The 23,351-nt window shown below is 39.7% G+C and overlaps 1 protein-coding gene across 1 annotated transcript in view; it reads left to right on the top strand.

Moving 5' to 3' along the window:
- The window catches only part of Metap2 (methionyl aminopeptidase 2), a 34,872-nt gene extending 14,694 nt beyond the window's left edge, over positions 1-20,178 (top strand). Inside the window, exons 5-11 of the mRNA XM_008832072.2 lie at positions 4,207-4,368; positions 5,068-5,249; positions 6,504-6,598; positions 10,728-10,824; positions 17,930-18,033; positions 18,846-18,961; positions 19,499-20,178. Coding sequence (XP_008830294.1) covers positions 4,207-4,368; positions 5,068-5,249; positions 6,504-6,598; positions 10,728-10,824; positions 17,930-18,033; positions 18,846-18,961; positions 19,499-19,751 — 1,009 coding nt within the window. The 3' untranslated portion in view covers positions 19,752-20,178. The remainder of the gene's footprint in view (positions 1-4,206; positions 4,369-5,067; positions 5,250-6,503; positions 6,599-10,727; positions 10,825-17,929; positions 18,034-18,845; positions 18,962-19,498) is intronic.
- The last annotated feature ends 3,173 nt before the right edge of the window (positions 20,179-23,351 follow it).

Genomic DNA, 23,351 nt, shown 5'->3' with positions numbered 1-23,351 from the left:
CAAGTTTTCAGAGAAAAGAATTATGTGTATATACTTTAAAGTTAAAGGCATGTACTTAAATTTCTTTTATAAATATGGGATATAGTGTTTTTGTGTGGTTTTTTGTTTTTTTTTTTTTTTGAGGTGGGGGACTTTGAGACTGGGTCTCCCTGTATCCCCAGCTGGCCTGGAATTCATTGTGTAGACCAGGCTGGCCTGGAATTCACTATGTAGATCAGGCTGGCCTTGAGATCACAGAGATCCACCTACCTCTGCCTCCCCAGTGCCAGGACTAAAGGTGTGTACCACCATGCTGGGCTTCGGATATAGTGTTTTTAAAATGCAGATGTAGTTAGCTTTTAAGTTTCCATGTACTGGGCCCCAAAATACTGTGACTCCTTCAAACTAGTATTCAGACATCTTTATAGCTTTAGATTTTACTTCTATTTTCCTGCCTAGTATATCACAGATGAAAAAAAGCAAAACATCTAAAAAATATATCAGGTGTGGGGATGGGTATAGCTTGGTTGGTGGATTGCTTGCCTAGCACCCATGAATCCTTGAGTTTGATCCCCAGCACTGGATAAAACTGTAATCCTAGCACCTGGGAAGTGGAGGCAGAGGGATTAGAAGGTAGCTTGAGGAAATATCAGAGATAGGATTAAGTTACATACTCTATAATCATTTCCTATAAAGGCTATTTTTTAAAATTTTTATTTATTTTAATTTTATGTGTATGTGGGTATTGCCTGCATTTAGGTAAGTGCACCTATGTCGTGCGTGCAGTGCCCGCGGAGGTCAGAAGAGGCCGTTGGATCCCCTGGGACTGGAGTTGTTAGCTGCCATGTGGGTGCTGGGATTCGAACCCAGGTCTTTCTGCAAGAACAGCCAGTGTTCTTAACCACTGAGCCATCTCTCCAGCCCCCTAAAGGCTATCTTTTAAACAGTTGCTTTCATAATTTAGTTTTGTAGACATAATATGTTTAAACCAATTCCAGCCTTGGCTCCAATTGGTTAAAATTTGACTTTAAATTAATAATTTTGGTCACTTGTTCATACCAATAGGTAGATCCAGAGTATATGTCCAAACAGAAAGTAGGCCTAAGAAATTTCTGTGGTGCTCAAGTGCAGTATTTTTGTGTCAAGTAAGCCAGCTTCTTTGGATCTTTGTAGGACATTTGAGGTGCTAGATGTTGGTTTATAAGCAGCAGCAGCAGCAGCAGCAGCAATGGGAAGCAATAATGAACTTGACAGTGACATAAAGAGTCAGAAAGTGTTAGGGGCATTGAGTTAGGGCCTGTAGTTTAGAACATAGTTGGGTAACTTTCTCTATAGGGTTGTATAGTATTAGGCCTTGAGTGTTACCGCTATTTTGTTTTTGGGGGGGTTTCTTGGTCTTTGAGACAAGGTCTCCCTGCAGCCCCAGCTGGCCTGGAAGCCACTGTGTAGACCATGGTGGCCTTGAACTCGCAGAGATCTTTCTGCCTCTGCCTCCATGTGCTGGGATTAAAGGTGTGCACCATCATGTCTGGGTGTGAAGTATTTAGCACACAATTGGGAGAACCTGATTCTCCATCCCCAGTATCATGTAAAAAACTGGGCTTGGTAGTATGTGCAGTCCCTGAAGCTCAGTTGCCAGCTATTATGGCCCATTCAGTGAGTTCAGTGAGAGATCATATCTTAAAAAATAAGGTACAGGAACTGGAGAGATGGCCCAGCAGTTAGGAACACTGGCTGCTCTTACAGAGGACCTGGGTTCTGTTCTCAGCACCCACGTGGCAGCTAACAGCATACATATAAAAATAAATAAATTCGGCCAGGCTTGGTGGCACATGCCTTTAATCCCAGCACTCGGGAGGCAGAAGCAGGCTGATCTCTGTGAGTTCAAGGCCAGCCTGATCTACATAGTGAGTTCCAGGATAGCTGGAAGCTACAGGGAGACCCTGTCTCAAAAAGACAAAAAAATAAAATAATAAATTAATTAATAAATTAATTAATTCTTAGACTGGAGAGATGCTCTGCAATTAAGAGCACCTGCTCCTCTTCTGTGGATCTTTAGCACCCACATTGGGTGGCTAACAATCACCTGTAACTCCAGTTCTGGGGAATCCAACACATTTTCTGGCTTCTATGGGAATCTGTACATACAGCATATATAATTTCTCACACATACATATTTAAAAAAAATAAGGTAGAGACCAATGGAGAGGAAGACATAGTAATTTCTGGCTTCACACTTCTTCACACACACTTGCCTGTGTACCTGCACACATACAACACACATGGAGAAGCTGTAGTAGACAATATGAACAATTGTGCTATAATACAATTTTATTTACAAAACAGACACCAGTGTGGATTTATCTGCAGGTTGTAGTTTTATGACAGATAATAAGTCCTTGAAGTTATCACTTTTGTATTTTAGTAATCTAGTGTTACTGAATTGTAAACTAAATATTCAATATTAAGAGTGTGTGAAAGTTATAACTGATTTAAAAGTCTTTCTAAAACAATTTAAAAAAATATTTTATGTGTATGCTTGCTTGTACGTACATGCACCACAGATGCCAGAAGAGGGCATCAGACCCCTAGGAACTGGAGTTACAGACAGTTGTTAGTCACCATGTGGGTGCAAGGAAGCGAACCTGGGTCCTCAGTGCTCTTAATGAATGAGCCATTGCTCCATCTCCTAAAACAGTTAATATTTTTGAAAATATGCATGGTGTAATCAGTAGCTTTCATTACTAGATACTATTAGGGAATGGGGCCAAGTGGATCAGAAATTTGAGGACAGCCTGGGTTACGTGAAAACCTTTCTCAAAATAAGACCAAAAACAAAATGCTAGCTCTAGATATAAAAATCTACCAAGCTGGGTACCCTTGTGAATTAGTGCTCTGACATGTGTAGTACATACATGCAAACCACAAAGCATGGACAGTGCAGGGAGCCCTAGAGAAGCAAGGCAGTATGAGAGGTGGGAGACATGCATGTCAGGATAGAGCATAGGGGCTCAGGAAAGGGGAAACCATTCATTGATTGGAGGCAGTGAAGGCCCTAAAAGGAGATATGAGAATCTCAAGATCACCCCTTTCCACATAGTACATCTCACTGAATATGTACAGCCTTGGATTTTTTTGTATGCTTGTTTGCTTTAGGACTTTTGAGACAGGATATCACTCTGTACCCCAGGCTGGCTTCAAACACAATATGTAGCCCAAGACTGGCTTTGAAGTTGTGATAATCCTCTAGCCTCAGCCTCCTAAAGGCTAGGATTATAGGTAGGAGCCACCATTCCTAGCTTGTATAGGCTTTTGTTACAGTTATACCTGAAACAATACAATGGGGGGGGTCTTTTTGAGACAGGGCCTTCCTGTAGTCCCAGCTGGCCTGGAACTTGCTGTGTAGGGATTCGCCTGCCTCTGCCTCCTAAGTGCTGGGAATAAAGGCATGTGCCACCACACCCATTGAAGCAATATAATTTAACAGCCACTTATACAGCATTTACTTTGTGTTGGAAGTTTTAGGTAGTTTAGAGAGGATTTAAAGCATGGATTGTATGTACATACAATACCATTTTATATATAAGGGACATGAGTACCTGAATCTTGGCATCCACAAAATGGAAGAGGTGGGGGGAGGCGTTCTTGAATCAATCCCCCACAGATATTGATGGGGGCAGTCCTATTTCATCTCATTTATACTCTTTTGAAGTCTCATATATCTATTACCACAAGTGGATGGATGACATGACCCCCCCCCTTTTTTTTTTTTTTTGAGACAGGGTCTCCCTGTAGTCCCAGCTGTCCTGGAACTCCCTATGTAGACCAGGCTGGCCTCGAACTCAAAGAGATCCGCCTGCCTCTGCCTGGGATTAAAGGTGTGTGGCAACACTACCCTTTTATATACTTGCAGCTCTTTGGTGTCTAGGACTCCTAACATTTCCAGTTCTCTGCCAGTTTTTTGTTAGGGTATTAGTTCTTTGGACTTGAGGGGCGGGGGCTTGTTGTCTCCCTCCCCCATAGAATTTTTTTAAAAAGGCTTCATGTAATTTGGATTGATCGTATGTGGCTTTTGATATTTCAAAAATTTTGTTGATAGATACAGAAACTGATAATTTACTTATTTAAAATGCCTTACCTTGCTTGGAATATTTTTTACCTCCCTCAGCTTTTATCATTGTTCTGAATATTTTTAATGACTCATACTATGCTATGCCTATTCCAAAGGCGAACAGCTGCTTGGAGAACTACAAGTGAAGAAAAGAAAGCATTAGATCAGGCTAGTGAAGAGATCTGGAATGATTTTCGAGAAGCTGCAGAAGCACATCGACAAGTTAGAAAATATGTTATGAGCTGGATCAAACCTGGGATGACAATGATAGAAATCTGGTAAGAGGAATATGTTTTTGTAAATACACTGTTTTAAAAGGTTTATGTTTTTGTACTAGCTCTCAGGTATGATTTTGGTTTTTAGTCTTTTGCTTGTAAAGCTTTATCTTAGAGATTCTCTAAATGCCTCCTAAGTTCTCATAGTATTGCTACAGTGGGGAAACCACAAAACATGCTTGCATTTAGCAGCTTAAACATACTCTTTTGTGCGTATTTGTATTTGGCTATATTTGCACGAAATACGTGATTTTCTCTCTGGAAATCTTGTTATTTACTATTTAGCAGTCCATATTAAGAAATTAAATTTCTTGGAGTGTCTAGACACAAAACACCATGTAGTGAAGAAACTAATAAAAATATTTTTCTTTTTACCTTGAGAAATGATTAGCATAAAAGATGATTCTCTGACTTAAGAATTTTCAACTTATGAGTAAATAAAATTAACATTTAAATTGATGTAAGTCGAAACTTAATTCTTAGTAAATGAAGTTAAAAGTGTTTTCTTCTACCTTGCGGTGGAATTGTCTTTTACAGGTGAGTTGTTATTTTGGTGGCATTAGGGAATTAACTTACATTCAAGAAATACTTGTATTAATCCTAGGAAGACATTTCAGGGTTTTCATAATCTTTTTGGAATTGATAGGCTATAAGATACATAAAGATAAGAGTATAAAAGTAAACAGATTTCTTTTTCTTTAGTGAAAAGTTGGAGGACTGTTCCCGAAAGCTGATAAAAGAGAATGGTTTAAATGCAGGACTGGCATTTCCTACCGGGTGTTCGCTCAATAACTGTGCTGCCCATTATACTCCCAATGCTGGAGACACAACAGTTTTGCAGTATGACGACATCTGTAAGATAGACTTTGGAACACATATAAGTGGTGAGTTTACAGAGAATTCCTGCCTTCCCCTCTACCCTGACACCAGGCGTGGGGGACTCCTTTTGTATGTTTTGAATATAGCTACAAATATTGAACTTCCAAATTTGGTTCTTGGCTCCCTTTCTATAAAGCTGTATTGAGGCACATTTTGAGATTTGCTTTAAGTTTAAAGCATCCTACTATAAAACCAAAAATTACTTGGGTAATATATTTTTTTGTTTCATTATATGAAAAGTATACTTCTACATTTTTTCCATCCAATCAGTGTACATGATACATTGATTAAAGTACAAAACATTTATCTAGGGCTGGGTTTATAGCTCTGTAGCCTGTCATTCACCAAGCCCTGAGTTCAGGCCCCAGCAGCAGCAGAGAGAGAGAGGTGGAGGCTCAGGCCAGTAATCCCAGCACTCAGGAGGCAGGTCAATTTCAAGATCATCTTAGGTTATTTAATTGTAAATTGAGGCCAGCCTGGAATACAGGAGACGGTCTAAAGCAAGGAAACATGTACAACTTTCGGTTTCATAAATGTGTTTTCTAAATTCTTCCAAACTCCTGCTGCCCAAAGTACCTTTCTAAATATTTAACAGGCAAGGAAGCAAGTTTATATTGAGTACTTAAGATCTGAAGGCTTGTGGTCCTATAGATTTCCCCTGCCCTATACTGCTGCTGTTTTACATTTCCCCAGTGTTGCTTTCGTTTTACTCCTTTTTATCCATTAGTGTAGCTGCCTGAGAGAGCACTGGATTGATGCTATCTTGGAATAATATGTACAGTAACTCTTTGGTGTTTGGTGTTTTGAGGCAGGGTCTCCCTGTACCCTTAGCTGACCTGGAACTTGCTATGTAGACCAGACTGGCCTTGATCTCACAAAGATCCTCCTGCCTCTGCCTCCTGAGTCCTGGGATTAAAGGTGTGTGCCAATTTTTTGCCCTTTGGATTATAAAGAGGACTTGAAATACTGCCTTTGAGCTTTTTTGTTTTGTTTTGTTTTGTTTTTTTGAGACAGGATCTTCCTGTAGCCCAAGCTGGCCTGAACCTCACTAAGTAAACAGGACTGGCCTTAAACTCACAGAGTTCTGCCTGCTTCTGCCTCTGCCTCTGCCTCTGCCTCTGCCTCTTGAGTGCTTGGACTAAAGGCATGTGCTACCATGCCTGGCTGAGCTCACTATTTTCTTTTTAGCTAGCGAAGTTAATAGGATAAGCACTGTAAAGTAGGTAAATTGACTGATAAACTTTGTTTTTTTTTTTCAGGTAGAATAATTGATTGTGCTTTTACTGTTACTTTTAATCCCAAATATGATATATTATTAAAAGCTGTAAAAGATGCCACTAATACTGGAATAAAGGTATGTGAACTCTAAGTGCTATTTAGCTGAACATAATTTTGGGCACTTTGTAGCTTGTTTTAAGGTCTATAGGTGTTATGGTGAATTATGTCATTCATTAACCTAGGTTCTTGAGGGGGCTTGGAGGTGGTTTTGTTTTGGAGTTTGTTTATTTTATTTTATTTTATTTTTTAACTTATTTTTCGTTTTTTGAAACAGGGTCTCACAATATAGCCCTGGCTGGCCTGGAGCTTGCTATGTAGACCAGGCTGGCCTGGAACTCAAAGATCTGTTCACCTGCCTCTATCTCCTGAGTGCTGGGACTACAGGTGTACACCATAGTATCCCCCTCCCCCCGCTTTAAAGATTTTTATTTAGTTTTAGAGCAAAATTGAACAAAAGATTAGGGAACTTGTATGAACACTGTCCCCATTCATGCACTACTTTCTCCACTGCCAGTGTATCTGCCACAGAGTGGTACATTGTTAAAGTTATTTAAGCAGCGTTGACACATCATCTAAAGTCTAGTTTACATTAAGGTTTACTCTGTTTTGTATTCTGTGAGGTTGTCAAATGCATAATGACATGGACCCACCATTGCAGTATCGTACATGATATTTTCACTGCTTTCCATAGGCGCTCTGCTCTACTGAGTCAGCGTTTTCCTCTGCTAGGCCCTCCCTGGAGACTCAGCTTCCCCTCCCTCTGTGTGTGTGTGTGTGTGTGTGTGTGTGTGGGTGTAGGTGTAGGTATATATTACTAAAATTTACCGTCTTAATCTTTTACCATGTACATTTCACTGTTTTTAAGTATGTTCATAGATTCATATAGTAACTGCCATACTGCTGAGGGGATTTGTTGGGTCGTTTGGTGTTTTGAGACAGGGTTTCCCTGCAGCCCCAGTGGACCTGGAACTCACTATGTAGACCAGGCTGGCCTTGAACTCACAGAGATCCGCCTGCCTCTGCCTCTGGAGTGCTGGGATTATAGGCGTGCAGCACTCCCGGCAGTTTTGTAGTTTTTTTTACAATGGTTGTGCTATTCTCCATTTCCATCAGCAGTCAGCACAAGGTGAGGTTCCAACAATTTCTCTACATCTTTGCCCATTACTACTTTCTTCTTTTTAAAGATAGAGTCTAATTATGCTGCCTGAACTGGCCTGGAACTTGCTATGTAGACCAAGCTGGCCTCCACCTCAATAGTGATCCTCCTTCCTCGCCTCAAAGTACTGAGATTAAAGGTGTGTACCACCATGACTGGCTTTCTAATTTTTTATTACAGTCATCCTGTTGGATTTGAGATAGTATCTCATAATTTTGATTTGCAGTTACCTAGTGTAGGATGCGTCTTTTCATATGTTGATTTACCATTTGTGTTTCTTTAGAGTCTTGTCTGTTCAATCCTTTTTTGTTTTATATTGAGTTTTATTGTTGAGTCAGGACTGCTTATCAGTCCCTTATCGGGCCAATGTTTTGTGTGTTCTGATGCACATGCAAAATGTTTTGGTTATATGAAGTACATTTATTTTTTTTCCTTTGTTGCCTGTACCTGTGACATCATTTATAATAAATTATCTCCAGATCCAATACCATGATGCTTCTGCCCTGTGTTTGCTATGAGTTTTATAGCTGTGATCTTACATTTAGTCTTTGGGCTGTTTTGAGTTTTTCATATGTTGTTAGGGAAGGGAAGACAGCCTTGAATTAAGCCAGCAGGGTTAATTTAGAGAGACTAAAGCCCAAAGTGTTAGGGAAAACATGATTAGAAGAGATAGAAGGAAAGGAAAAAAAGTTTTTCGATGGGCATAGTAGGTCATGCCTTTAATCCAGGCAGAGGCAGGCAGATCTCTGTGAGTTCAAAGTCAGTGTGGTCTACATAGTGATTTCCAGGACAGCAGGGGCTACAGAAAGACCCTGTCTCAAAAAGACCAAAAAAAAAGAAAAGCTAGGTTTTTCGGAGTAATTCAGAAAAGCAGGCAGACTCAGGAAGCTGCATGGCTATAGTTCTGTAAGCTACTGTACTAAGGGGTAAGAATTCTGAGAAGTTCCATATCTTATTAAAGGAATAGTTATTCTTCCTACCTCAAGCATGGCTCCAGATAGATTGGCCTTCCTAGGGGTGGGCCCTTAGCCAGGTGATTGACCTAACCAACTGGATTCACTCTTAACGGGAGGAGACAAAGTCACATCTCCAGAAAGAGTCCATTCTTTACTGTAACACTAGTTACTATAATTGTGCATTTACTACCCTCCTTGAGCTCTGTAGTTCTTGTGGCTTTAAGTTGCTCTGTAGTCCCTTTTCAGTTTTCTTTTGCAGGGCTTCCTTGAGCATTTTCTGAATGGCAGTCCTAGTGGTAATGAACTCCTTCAGCTTTTGTTTATTTTGGAGTGTCTTCATTTCTCTCTTTTTATTTTAGGTAGACAGGATCTTTTTACATAGCTAGGTTACCCTAGAACTCACTGGGTAGCTTAGGCTTGCCCCAAATTGGATCCCCCTGCCTCAGCTTTCCAGTTCTGCTTCCCCAGTGCTGGGTTATAGGCATGTACCACTATGCTCATCTCCCTTACTATCAAAGAACAGTTACAGTATATTTCCCAGATCCTGTAGGTGTCAGATAGAGATTCTTGATTGATAGTTTAATACTTGGAGTATAACAGCTCATTGATCTCTGGCCTCCAAAGTTTTTCTGATTTTTGAGGACCCTAGGGGTAGGGTTGCTAATTTTCTTGTTGCTTAAGATTGTTATTTTGGTTGAGTGTGGTGCTGCATGTCTTTAATCCCAGGAGAGGCAGAGGCAGGTAGATCTCTGTGAGTTCAAGGCCAGCCTGGTCTACACAGTGAGTTCCAGGACAGCTGGGGCTACAGGGAGACCCTGTCTTAAAAACACCAGAAGAAAGAGAAAAAGATTATTATTTTGTCTCTGGAAAGTTCATATCTTGATGTGGGTCTTTTTTAGTTTCTCTTACTTGGTATTCATTGAACTTGTGAAGTATTTGTGTCTTTCATCAAACTGGGAAAGTTTCTAGTCATTATTTCTTCAGATACTCTCTGCCCCTTTCTCTATTCTCTCTGATTATAATGTATATGTTAGTTTAGAAGATGGTTAGTCTAGAAGATCCCTCTTTTCACTTCTGTGGTTTCCTCTTCTTTCTTAACCATTTCTCTTGTCTTTTAGGTTTACTGCTTCTTCTGTTTGCTCATTTTTAAATGCCTTTGAATCTCTCAGTGGATTTTTCATAACTGAATTGAACTTAAAAACTTTCCTTTAGGCTGTTTAGCTCTCTTTATTGACTTTATTGATCTGAATTTTTATTGATACCTAGTATAAGTCCAGTGATCAGTTTCTTGCCTTTAGGTTTTTTTTTTAATTGATTTTGTGTTTATCAGTTTCTTTTTCAATTCAAACATGCTGTCTCTGAATAATTCTCTCTTGATACAAACTTAAGACCTTTTCAGCTCTTTTTGAGCCTTTCTCTGGGCATGTGTCTTGCTTTAAATTGTTTTCCACTCATATATCTGGTTTTGATTATCCTAACTTGTAATGTTTGGTTCCTAAAAGGGAAAAAGACAAAAGTGAAGGGAGAGTCCAGAAAAGCTCTGGTCTTCTAAGTACCTGGAGTCATTTCAGGCAGAAAGGTAGGGGCAGGGTTGGTGGTATGCAGCAACAGTAGTTGCCCCTTCAGGAATCTCAGCTCAGACTCCAGATACTTAGAGCAATGTCCTATTTACATACCCTACTGAGCAGTGTGTGGACTGCTACAATGATAAGGGATAAGATTGATTGAACTTTACCACCTCATGCTTTCTCTGCTGATTTTAAGCTGCCAGACTCCAGAATTACACAACCAAATCAGACAGATTGTGCCAGAGCAGTTGTCTGAATGGAGAGAGATTCCTAGTACAAATTCCTGATTATGATTTACATTCCTTAAATTTCTCCAAAACAAATGAACCACACTGTTAATTCTTTACAGGCAAAGAAAATTTGGGTCTGTTCTTAGTATTCATTATTCTAACATCTTTCCCAAAGTCTTTTTTTGTAATTATTGTGTACAAAGTAGTTTTTATGATTGTCCTGTATTTGATAGTATTAAGAAATTAAGTCATAAAATTTTGCACTTTGAAGAACACTAAACATTACTTTTTTCAGTGTGCTGGGATTGATGTTCGTCTCTGTGATGTTGGTGAGGCCATTCAAGAAGTTATGGAATCCTATGAAGTAGAAATAGATGGAAAGACATACCAAGGTATGACCCTTTAAACATGTCTTACTTTGAATTTTTTTTGGTCTTTTTTGAGACAGAGTCCGCCTATAGCCCCACCTGGCCTGGCCTGGAACTCACAGATCTGCCTACTTCTGCTGGGATTAAAGGCATGCACCACCACACTGGGCCATGTCTTTCTTTGAAACTAATTTCACATGCTATTGATTGTTTCTTTGGATCATCTGTTCAGTGTGTGGAAGTACTGTGGTGACTACCTGGGAACTGTGGCTAAGCTGCTTAGTAGCTGGTAAAATGTCTGGGGAGGCTAGAGAGATGACTCAGCAATTAAGAGCACTGGCTGTTCTTGCAGAAGACCCAGATTCAAATCCCAGCACCCACATGGCAGCTAACTACTGTCCATAGCTCCAGTGCCAAGTGATCCGACGCCCTCTTCTGTGCTCTGTGGGAATTGTACTACACAGGTGCATTTACATATGTGCACACGTAAACATAAAATAAAAATAAAGGAAAAAAATTAAAAGAATATAAAAGGACATCTGGGAAATTATCCTAACGTAGCCAAAATTGGAACTGGGCTTTTTATAAAGAATTTATATAATATGCGTGCAATGCCCACAGAGGTCAGAAATGGTCGTTGGATCCCCTGGAACTGGAGTTTGTAGGTGCTAATAACTGAACCCATGTCCTCTGCAGGAGCAGACGATGGACTTAACTACTGAGCTATCTCTCCAGCCCCACAAGTATGCATTTTGTGATTAATCAAATTAAGGCTCTGAGAGAAGCCAGCAGCTCTTTCCATAGATGATTCTACTAACTTGTTAATTTCGAACCACATTTGGAATGTGGAGGCCAGTTAACTCCTAGTGTGTCCCTTCCTAGGCTTTCTCGGTTATTGCTTTAGGTAGTGTCCAAGTCTTCTGTGCTTTCTGCAGCTCTGTATTCACCTGTCAGCGCAGTCCTTCAACTCCCAGGTCTATCTGATCTTCTAGACACAGTCCTCATCTTCCTTAATACTGTCATTACAAATTTTTTGCAGAATGCTTCCTGCAGTTCCTTCTACCAAAGCTTGTTTCTCTTTTATAGACTTTTGAGTAGAGACTGTCGTCTTGCTGCCTTGCTCCTCTTGTAGTGTAGTCATGCCGTTGAGCATTCTTTGCATTCTCCTGTTATTAGGTGCAGACCATTGTGCTTCTACCAACTGCAGAAGTAGTTCTTCTCTGAGAATTTCCTGATTTTAAAAAATATATTTTTTTTGAGAATTTCATACATGAAGGTTGTCTTTGCATTGTTTCCATCCCTCCCAGTCCCTGCCAGCTCCTCTCATGTCCCCTGAATCCCTCTCAATTTCTTATCCTCTTCTTTGATTACTGTTCTCTCTCTCTTTCTCCCTCTCTCTCTCACTCCATTGATTGCCCTGTAGCTCTTCATCTTGAGGTAGGACCCTTTGACAATTCCCCCTACTTTGGCATGTTATCTGGTTTTGTCATTATGCAGATCTTGTTAGAGTATCATCTTTGGAGATTTCATGGGTGCAGTTTCCCTATCATATCTAGAATGCATTAATTAGCAGCTGGTGTCTTGTCCCTTTGGCTCTTACATTCTTTCTGTCCCCTCTTCTGCGGTGTTCCCTGAGCTGTAGGTATAGGGATTGCATTGTCGATGTGTCACTTTGGGCTAGGCACTTAACAGTCACTTATTCTCTGCATTTGACCAGTTGTGAAGCTTTGTAATAATCTCCATCTATTGCAAAGAGAAGCTTCTTGAATGAGTGGTAAGAGGTACACTTGTCTGTAAATATAATGATATGTAAATACAGTAGGGAATGACAGTGATCTAGGGAAATGATAGAAATAGGTTTTTTTATTTTCCTCTAGGGTTTATGACCTCTCTAGCCATGTATACTTGGCTGTTTCTAGTTCCACACATGATTTCGATTTCCCTTCTATTGAGTAGACCTTAAGTCCAATTATACAGCTGTTGATTTCCCATAAGATAAAAGTGCTACTACTGTACCAATAGAGTTAATTTGCTGGGCCAATCATTGTTGTGGTGCTTGGGCTTCATAGCTAGATAGGATCATTGATTGGTTTTCTCCCTTGGCAGCTACATAGTATTACTAATACTATGAGAGCTACTCCTCAGGGAGGAGGCCTCCAGGTCAGTTCTAGATCACCTGCTCCAAGTCCTGTGTCTTAAGTATGTGATGTCTTCAGCAATAGGGCCTTACCTTCAAGTTCTGGGAGGCAATCAAGGACTGTAGTAGTAGTCTATTATTTTAGGAATCTCTTGGATTACCCTGACCAACAAGTCAAAGGAGGTTTCCCATGCCTGGCACTGTGATTTTGTTATATAGTCATCAGCTATACACATACGCTCACATTTATATGTGTATTTTTTGGTAGGCTTATTAAATACTCCATTTCCCTTACCTTTGTTTGTTGTCTTTTTGAAACAGGGTCTCCCTGTAGCCCCAGCTGGCCCGGAATTCACTATGTAGCCCAGGCTGGCCTTGAAGTCACAGAGATCTGCCTGCCTCTGCCTCCCAAGTGCTGGAACTAAAGGCATGCGCTACCAAACCCGGCTTTCCCTTGGTATTTTCACATCACATAAGCATTATTTTACCTCCCTTTTCTTGTTCTCTATAAATCGCCCCCCCCCAAAAAAAAACACACCTAGTTCAAGTACAGAAGTTTATTTCCTTAATTTCACGTGGTAGCATTCTAACTTCTGTTTGTATCCTGGGTGGCTTCAGTCTACTTACATGAGCAGTCCACCTAATACCTAGGCATTACCTGTCACTTAGCCACCTCAGTGACTCAGTTCTACAGCAGTTCTTGGCCATGTCCCACCACTGAAATCATCTTTGGTCCTACTCTTGGGCCTGTTGTGTGTGCTCTCTTCTAGCTCTCTCTGGCTCTTACCTTTACAATTTCCTCATCCATTTTGTATTTTTGTCTCAAGATATTCTTGGCGGTGGGAGGCCAACACCGGAAAGATGATTTAGAGGTTAAAAACACTTGCTACTCTTTCCTGTAACTCTTATCACGTCTGCCACCATCTGTGGCCTCCACAGGCTGCAGCACCCAAATGGCATTCACTCGCACAGACATACACACAAAGAACAAAAAATAAATCTTTAAAAATTGAATCTGGTGGGATGATGGCTCAGCGGCCACAGCCTGACTTTGATCTCTGGAACCCACATGGTGGATGGAGAGAACTAACTTCCACGAGTTGCCCTCAGATGTACATGTGCACTATAAATTGAAAAAAAAAATTTTTTTTAAAAGAAGATACTTTTTGGGTATGCCTATAGCTCAGTAGTAGAGTGCATGCTTTTGAGCATGCATGAGGCCCTGGGTTCCTTCCCCAGCATCACCCAGAAGAAAAGTATATTTCTTCAGTGTGTCACTGTCAGTGGTTGCATTTCTTTTTTCCTGCCTAGACCCCATGTTGATGTTAATTCTTTCTCATTTTTACCCTCAACTTCTTACTGCACTGACTTTCAGAAAATTATTTTTTGCAGACCTCTAGTCCTATGAACATTAGTGCAAGCCAAAATACTCTAAAGCTGCTCACACTTGGACAGAAAAATCTCTTAGTTTGCTTTTCTGCTGTGATAGAACTCGGACCAAAAGCAACTTGGGGACGAAAAGGTTTATTAGACTCAAATGCCCTAATCACAGTCCATCACTGAAAGAAGTTGTGGCAGGAACTCAAGTAGGGCAAAGACCATGGAGGAACACTGCTTATTGGCTTGCTTCCTTGGGTTTGTTCAGCTACCTTTTTTGTTTTTGTTTTGTGGGGTGTTTTTTGTTTGTTTGTTTTTTGGGGGGGGATCTTTTCAAGAAAGGGTCTCTCTGTGGCCCCAGCTGTCCTGAAACTCACTATGTAGACCAGGCTGGCCTTGAACTCACAGAGATCCACCTGCCTCTGCCTCCCAGGTGCAAGTGCTGGGATTAAAGGCATGTGTCACCATGCCCAGCTGTTAGGATTTTTTTATATGGTTTGTTTTTTGAGAATTATGGCAGTACTGAGAACTAGTTCAACAAATATTTCTTTTGCCTCTTTCTGACTCCCACTGCTGGGATTGGTGCCACCAGTGTGATGTTCACTCAAGTTCCTCTCAATCTTTTCTGGTAGGAAACTAACTTGATTAGAAAAATAGCCAAATAGTACTAACTAATATCCCTTAATTTCTGCCATATTGTAAAAAAAGAAGCAAAAAGACCCTCTTTTCCCTCTGTCCTCAGTATTAATATATCACTGTTTTTGAAGACAAGGATCCTCCATGATTAAGCTTTAACTTTCCTACCTTCTTTGAGGTACCACATCTTGTTACCCTTTTCTCCTGCATTCTGGCTTCTCTAGTAGCCCAGCCAAAGCATAAATGGAGGCTGAAAGCCACACTACTGGATTATCTCCTGTGCTTCCCAATGTCTGTTTCTGACTTATTGTCATGTGCAAAGACTTAAAAATTAAAAAATGGTAATGGAGACGTAGCTCAATGGTAGAGCACTTGCCTAGCATGCGTGAGGCTCTAGGTTCAATCCCTAGGGCCACACCCCCCAAATTTATTGCATATGAGAAGCAGTGGGTTTTAAATCTTATATCTTAGTAAGGTAAACCTGATTTTTCCAGGAGGAAGCCATTGAGATTATATGGTGTTACTTTGAATTATTTATGGGACTACAAAATGGGCCTTCTGATTTTTGAGATCATTGCTTCGGAGTCTATTCTGTTCTTTTCAGATTCATTGTCACTTTGACCTGAGCATGATAAACCTGCTTGAAGACGCCTAGACAGAGTTCTAGAATTTGCTGAAATGCTGAAATTGTTCCTTTTATTTTTTAAATCACTTCTTTGAAGAGGAAGGGTTTTCTTTTATTCAACATCCACCTTCTTAGCTTTTCTCCTAAATGAAACATTTTCAGTTTTATTATTTTAGTATCCTTTAGACTGGTAAGAAGGTGACAGAATTCATTTTTATTTGCTTCGGCAGAAAATGTATAGAAAAATAATACTGGAAAGATGAAGAGCTTACATTTTCAGGAACGGTTATAAAAACCAGGTAGCAGAACTAGGTTGTGAAGGGAGGACCTTATCTCCCTCATTCACAAAGCTGTAGAATTAGAGAGTTACTTTTGTAGCTCTTGGCCCCAGAGTCAGTCTGACTCTGTTCTTATTTAAGTAAAAGTGGGTATCTGCCAGGCTTTGGTGGTGTAGGCCTCTTAATTCTAGCATTTGGGAGGTAGAGGAAAGCAGTTTGAGTTCCAGGCTGGCCAGAGGTGCATAGTGTAAGACCTTTTCTTTAAAATAAAATCATTGTCATATCTATCTCTATACTGTTTCTGGTAAGACTAAGAAACTTGTTGGGTGTGGTGGCACACGCCTTTAGTCCCAGAGGCAGGTGGATCTCTTGAGTTCAAGGCCAGCCTGGTCTACATAGTTCCAGGCCAGCTGGGACTATAGGGAGACCCTGTCCCAAAAAGACCCCCCCCCCCCAAAAAAAAGAAACTTAAGATCAAAATGACTTGGTTTCATTCCAGCACAGAAGGGTGAGGGGCTCATGAGTCCCCACACTTAGCTGAGGAGCTCTTGACAGTTGATGGTTTTTAAGTGAGAGACACTAGTTTTTAAAATGTGGCCCCTGGTTTGACAGTAGATAGCCCAAAACGTGAGTATATGGGCAATACAAATTGGACTCAGTGGATTATTTAAAGGGGGAAAAAAAACCACCACCAAGTTTCAGGAATGGAGATGGGGGTGAATATGATCCAAATGCATGGTACCCATGTATGAAATTCTTAAAAGAATTAATAAAAATATTTAAATAAAAATAACTTTTGAAGAAATTTGTTTGTTTTGTTTTTGTTTTTGTTTTTTTGTTCTTTTTGAGACAGGGTCTCCCTGTAGCCCCAGCTGGCCTGGAACTCACAAATATCCGCTTGCCTCTGCCTCCCAAGTCAAATGCTGGGATTAAAGGCTGCCTGGCTTTGAAGAAATTCTTAATCTTCGTAAGTGCAAGTAAAACTACTTCTCAAAGTTTTGGCTTCATTTTTCTAGAGATAGGTTTTATTTTTATAGATAGGTAGGCCTTGAACTTGGTATATAATCGAGGGTAACTAAACTGATTCTTTGTCTCTACCTTCCAAGTGCTGCAATTCTAGACGAATGCTACTAAGTCTCATGAGGATTAAACTCAGGACTTCGTTTTTGATTAGTTAAAAACAACAGCACCAAAAAAATTGTGACACAATTAGCATTGAGAATGCATAAAGCATAAAAATTGACTTCTCTAAGAACTTCAAAGCTATGTAACTTCACCCCTTGAGTGAAAAAGTCTTAGCAGCATTCCAGAGCCCTCATCCCATGGTCGAGGTCTTTTATGCTTCGTAACAGCACCTGAGATGCTTAAACGCTAGTACCAGAGTACTGTTTTTCTGTGTTGGAGGCTGGAAAGGCCACGCCCAGGGGTTGCCATCTGGCAGGTCTTCTTGCTATGTTGTTACCTGTGGCTTCTTAAGGAGCAGGGCAGAATTGGGGAGAAAGACAGGTGACAGGCCTAAGCTCATCCTCCTGTGGTAATGGTATGCATCTGTTCATAAGTAGTGCCCAAGACCAGAATAAGGCCCATTGTGTTCCACTCCTCAATACCAATCGCTGCACTGGGGTTTAAACTTCAAACATGGCACCTGTGTACACCCTGCCAACTGCAGTAGCTTTCCTCTAGTGAACCAGTGTCTCAAGGACTGAAGTGTTTTCATTTGCTTCTCTTTGTTATTACTAATTGTATGTCTCTAAGTAGCAGTTTTGTTTCAGATTTGAGCTTGTGTACATATGTTTTGTTGCACATTTTGTTTTCATTCTTGAGTAATGTTCCAGTGTATGACTTTACTCTGTCATTGATTTCGGGAAATTTGCTTAGAATTTTTTAGATATTTGTAATGACTGCCTTCATGCTATTTTCTTTCCTTTCCCCCTTCTCTTTGCTACAACAAACTACTTTTAACTACTCTGTGAGAAATGAATATTGTTTTCATGTAAATGCTTAAATTAAACCAAAAGGCCAAGAATCTTTACCCTTCAGAGAGCCTAAGTAACATTCATTTCTTTATTATAACAGTGAAACCAATCCGTAATCTAAATGGACATTCAATTGGACCATACAGAATACATGCTGGAAAAACAGTGCCCATTGTGAAAGGAGGGGAGGCTACAAGAATGGAGGTATGTGATTCCTCTATACTTAAACTTTCTAACGCAGAGTATTTATTGATTATGCATGCTAGGAAAATGCTCTATCACTGGTTTCCTCCCCCGACCTCAACCTAGCACTTAACATTTCCATGAAAAAAAGCACCTCTGTTTTCTTCCAAAGTAAAACTCATATTTAAGTATATAGTATATTGAACAAAATATTCAGCCTGACAGAAACTGTGCTTACAAATCGTGAATGGTTCTGTGGATGTTGGTGCTCTCAAGATATTGTTTATTCAACAGTCAATATTTATTTAGTCCCAGCACCAGGGATGCAGAGGCAGGTGGATCTCTGGGAGTTTGAGGTCAGCTGGTCTACATATCGAGTTCCAGGCCAGCTGGGGCTACAGGGAGACCCTGTGTCAAAGACTCCTTGGTACCAGCCTCTTTAGGAAGCACTGGGGTACAAGCAGTGAACAAGATTGCCTACTCATGTAAAGCCTACTTAATTTTTTAAGACAAGGTCTCACTCTGTAGCCCTGGCTGACCTGGACCTTGCTGTGTAGACCTGGCTGGCATTGAACTCACAGAGAATCACTTGCCTTTGCCTCTCCAGTGCTAGGATCAGAGGTGTGTGCTACTATGCCTGCTGTAGAGCCTACATTTTAGTAAGGGATATACTGTTGCCCGAAGTGTTGAGACTGGCAGCCGAAGGTTAATAAGGACAACTGTGGGGGATAGTTCATGTTGCTGGTTTTTTTGCATGTTGGGGAAGTCCTCATGGTAACTTCGATTAGTTCTAAATGTTCTTTTCTCCCATTGATCCTTATGTATTTTTGAAGGAAGGAGAAGTGTATGCCATTGAGACCTTTGGTAGTACTGGAAAAGGTGTTGTTCATGATGACATGGAGTGTTCACACTATATGAAAAATTTTGATGTGGGACATGTGCCAATAAGGTGAGACACTTTGGTTTTATGACTAATGGAGTTTCCCTTCCCAGTTAACAGTGTGACAAACATGTAAAGTGGTACATATATAAATAGTTTTGTAGTCTTCACAGTGAGTTCTATTAGTTTCTGTAATATAGCAGAAATACTAGCCTGTTAAACATAAAGGGAGGTACTAAATAGTTTCTGATAGCAAAATAGTTTGGGGTCTTTAAGTTTTCCAATAGGTAAATTTCCTCTTTCAGTTTATGTTGTAATTTTTAAAATCCTTTATAGGGGTTGGTTGTAGGTTGGATTTATACTTTATGGATGGTCTTTGAGTTTGGTGTGCAAAAAGGAACTTCCACAATACTCTGTGGATGAGTCTGTCATAGGAATTTCACACATAAGGTGATCTTTAGCTGGTTTCCTATTCAGCTGCCATATTTGGGCCAGTACATATTTCAGCTTTCAAGTGAAGACACAGCTAAGATTTGAATTTTTCATAACAGGAAATTAGTTGGCAACTCTTTTGTGTACCATTAACCTTTGATTTTCTCTTCTTAGGCTTCCAAGAACAAAACACTTGTTAAATGTCATCAATGAAAACTTTGGCACCCTTGCCTTCTGCCGCAGATGGCTGGATCGCTTGGGAGAAAGTAAATACTTAATGGCTCTGAAGAATCTGTGTGACTTGGGCATTGTAGATCCATACCCACCATTATGTGACATTAAAGGATCATACACAGCGCAGTTTGAACATACTATACTGTTGCGTCCAACTTGTAAAGAAGTTGTCAGCAGAGGAGATGACTATTAAACTTAGTCCAAAGCCACCTCAACATCTTTATTTTCTAAGCTTTGTTGGAATACATTATACCACAGTTAATTTGCAACATGTTGTCTGTTTAACAGTGGACCTGTGTAATACCTTTATCCATGTTTTAAAGGAATTTGATCAAAGGCAAACTAAGTGTAATTAACCAAGGAAAACCGCTTTCAAGACTTAAATATTAACTGTTTCTCCCCGTCTAGGAAATGCTATAAAGCTCATTAGTTAGGAATGACTTAAACATTTTGTTTTGAAGACCTAAGAGATGCTTTTTGGATATTTATATTGCCATATTCTTACTTGAATGCTTTGAATGACTACGTACATCCAATTCTGCACCTCTGCCCTCTGGTATTGCTTTTTAACCTTCCTGGAATCCATTTTCTAAAAAATAAAGACATTTTCAGATCTGAGAGCTACGTTTTAATGTTTGTGGTTATCATTCTAAACAGGAAGTAGCTAAACAACATAGGCTCTTCGATCTGGACTGTAGATACCTACAGATTTTCTTCTGGCATACTGGCTACAAGATCATGTGTATGAGATGGGCGGAAATGAGCACACCGCACTGAGGATACTGCCTTTCCTAGAACCATTTAGTATTTGCCTTTCATTTCTTTTTTTCTGCCTTTTAGGAAGACGTGCTGTTTTAATTGTCTTAGTATAAACATTATACCATGTGAAAAACCATAATTTAGTAAACATTTCAATCCTTTAACCTGGTGATCATATTTATAGGAAATGTATTCTGCTAACTTGGAAAACCAAAACGACATTAAAGCCACAAGCAAGGGAAAGGTTCTCGTTTGGATCTTGTTCTGGTTAGAAGGGTTAAAATGAAACTAAGACATTTTCATTAGTGAGCCAAATGCTGTAACAGCCCCTAATTGTTTGGGATTCTTAACACCACAGATTACTCCAGGGAATGAGGGTCTTGGTATCCTTTATAAAGCTTAGTGTGTTAGTTTGAATGTAAAGACACATTTAGCTTGTTCTAAGTCAGCCCCACTAATTGAATTCTTAGGCATGCTTTCTTAGGAACGTTCCAGTGTAATTTTCTCAAAATTGTTATGTGCCAAACTAAAGCCTTAATTTATGTATGCTTTAGCACAGTGAGATTTTAATTGCCTCTGGGCCTGCTGTTCAGTTTATATTTTGGCATTTTCTTTAACAAGGAGAAACCTATGACTTAAGAACCTAGATAGTTGTATTGAATAGCTACTTTTTCAACATTAGAACTGTAAGTACATACTACCTTTCTTTGGGGGCAATCTGGTTTTTAGCTGTATGAGCTATGTTTTCATGGTGCTAATGTTCAGTTGCTACCCTTGGGTTATTTTTTCCACTTAGTTGTGCCAGAGGCTTGGGCTTTCTGGCTAGCACCTTTGGGGTTTTGAATCCATGTTCATGTGCTGAGAAAGAACATTGTGAGGAGCTTAAATTTCTAAGCCCAGGATTTTAACTAACCTATGAATGAAGTTTTTTTGAAGCTAAGATCCTTTTTTTTAAAAAGCAGTAGTCATTTCAAATTACAAGTTCTAAATTCAGTTCCCAGAAAATGGTGGAAGCATTGGCAGGCATCACTGTCCCTGGATTGGCTGTAAGGAATGTAGTCTTGTGAACAGAGCTGTCACTAAGGAGAACTGTGTTGTTTGCCTACTAGCCATGTATCTCTTCAAGTCCTTCTGTTACGTTTACAGTGATGTATCTTATTGGTGACAATGCCTTTAGTAAAATATTTTACAACTCAAACCTCAAACTGTTTTTTTTTTTTTTAATTAGATAACATGTAGAAGCCCACGTTGAGATTTCAGGTATTTATAAGAATTCTAAGTTTCTTTTCATCATTTGGGTTTGGGCCTTTTAAAGGGCGGTTTTGAAGGCAGGGCATGGTGGCGCATACCTTTAATCCCAGTACTTGGGAGGCAGAGGCAGGTAGATCTCTTGTGAGTTCAAGGCCAGCCTGGTCTACAAAGCAAGTATCAGGCCAGCTGGGGCTACTATAGATTTCCCATATACCACCTCAACACATGCTTTTCCAATAGGTTTGTTTTAGGGGATAGAAAGTAAAGCACCTGACATGATGGCACATTCTTCTAATCCCAGTACTTGGGAGGCAGAGGCAGGCAGAGCTGTTGAGTTTGAGACCCACCTGGTCTACATAGTGAGATTTCCAGGCCAGCAAGGACTACACGAGGAGACCCTGTCTCAAGAAACAGAACAAAACTCTTGTCAGTTTCATTTTTCCTGTATTTTTACTTTGTGAGCAACAACATAACATTACAACATAAGTTTAAGTATGTTAAAAATAGGTGTTACAATGTGTTACATTTTTTAAAGTCCTTGAAATTAAAGGCTAGACTCAAGTAATTTTGCCACATAAATCTTTAATGAGGTATATTTTAATAGAAGTAACAATTTGCATAGGTGTTTGGTAAATGAACATTTTTAAACCTAGGCATTTAATACCCCACCTGTATTTCTGGCACAAATGATGTTGCTTTCTGAAACTTGAAAACTGCTAATATCTTTTCTAGTTTATACTTAAGCTGCAAATAAATCCACGGTAGGAAAAAAAATGGACAAATAATCTTCCAGTGGTTAACAAAGAGCTTCATTTCAGATCTTACATACAGATCCATACAGGTTAGTGGAGCATTCCTTTTCTAAGTAAAAGCAGCAGCAGCAGCAGCAGGGCTTCCAGGAGACCTAGTGAAGCCATTGAACTAGAGCAAGCAGAATCTCTCTTGCTTTACTTTTACTAAAATGCAAGTTTAGATCACTTTTAGTGTTTTTGGGAAGAGGCCCAGGCCCCCCCATGCTAACCTAAGAGGTTCCCAATAGTCACACAGTCCTACCAAGAGCAAAACTTTCAGGCTTTGTTCAGAAAACTGAGATGTTAATGTATGTAACCCAGGCTCCAGTTCTGAAGAGTTACTTTTTCTGCTCTATGCTTTTTTTTAACTCTTTTGAACTAAAAACCCAAAGCCTTCAAGAAATTGAATATTAAACATAAAATCAACTTATTCCCAAGGTAAACTACATTTGTTTATCATAATATTCTGGGTTGCTAAATTCAAGTTTTTATGACTGCTTTATTAGAACTGTTTTGCTGATAACAAATGTCTCAGCCATTGTTTTCATGCCCCTAGTGCCAAAGTCCATTAAATGCACCATTTGTAAATCTGCTGTTTTCACTTAAGAGTTTGTGCCTAATGAAGAACAATTATTATTTTTGAGAGTCTCCTATAGCTCCAGCTTGCCTGAAACTTGCTATGTAGACCAGGCTGGCTTGATCTCACATATATCTGCCTATTTCTGCCTCCCAAGTGCTGGGATTATGTTTACCTTCAAGGGGGCAGAACTGACTTCAGCATACAAATGGATTTTTTTTTTTTTGAGTAAGACTATTTTGAAGAAAGCAACTTTTCCACATATTTAGACTATATAGAAAAAAAATCTACAAAGATAAATAATGTATATAAAATGATGCCACCTGAATTCCTTTGGCAGATTGCACAAACTCATGATCTGAGGTAATTAAGACATCAAAATTTAAGAGGTAATACTAGTCTGAGGTAAACACTA

This window comes from Nannospalax galili, unplaced genomic scaffold, assembly GCF_000622305.1.
Source record: "Nannospalax galili isolate Female #2095 unplaced genomic scaffold, S.galili_v1.0 scaffold734, whole genome shotgun sequence".
Taxonomy (NCBI): Eukaryota; Metazoa; Chordata; class Mammalia; order Rodentia; family Spalacidae; genus Nannospalax; species Nannospalax galili.
The sequence above is the reverse complement of the archived record's forward strand: the minus strand, read 5'-3'. Positions and strand labels throughout refer to the sequence as shown.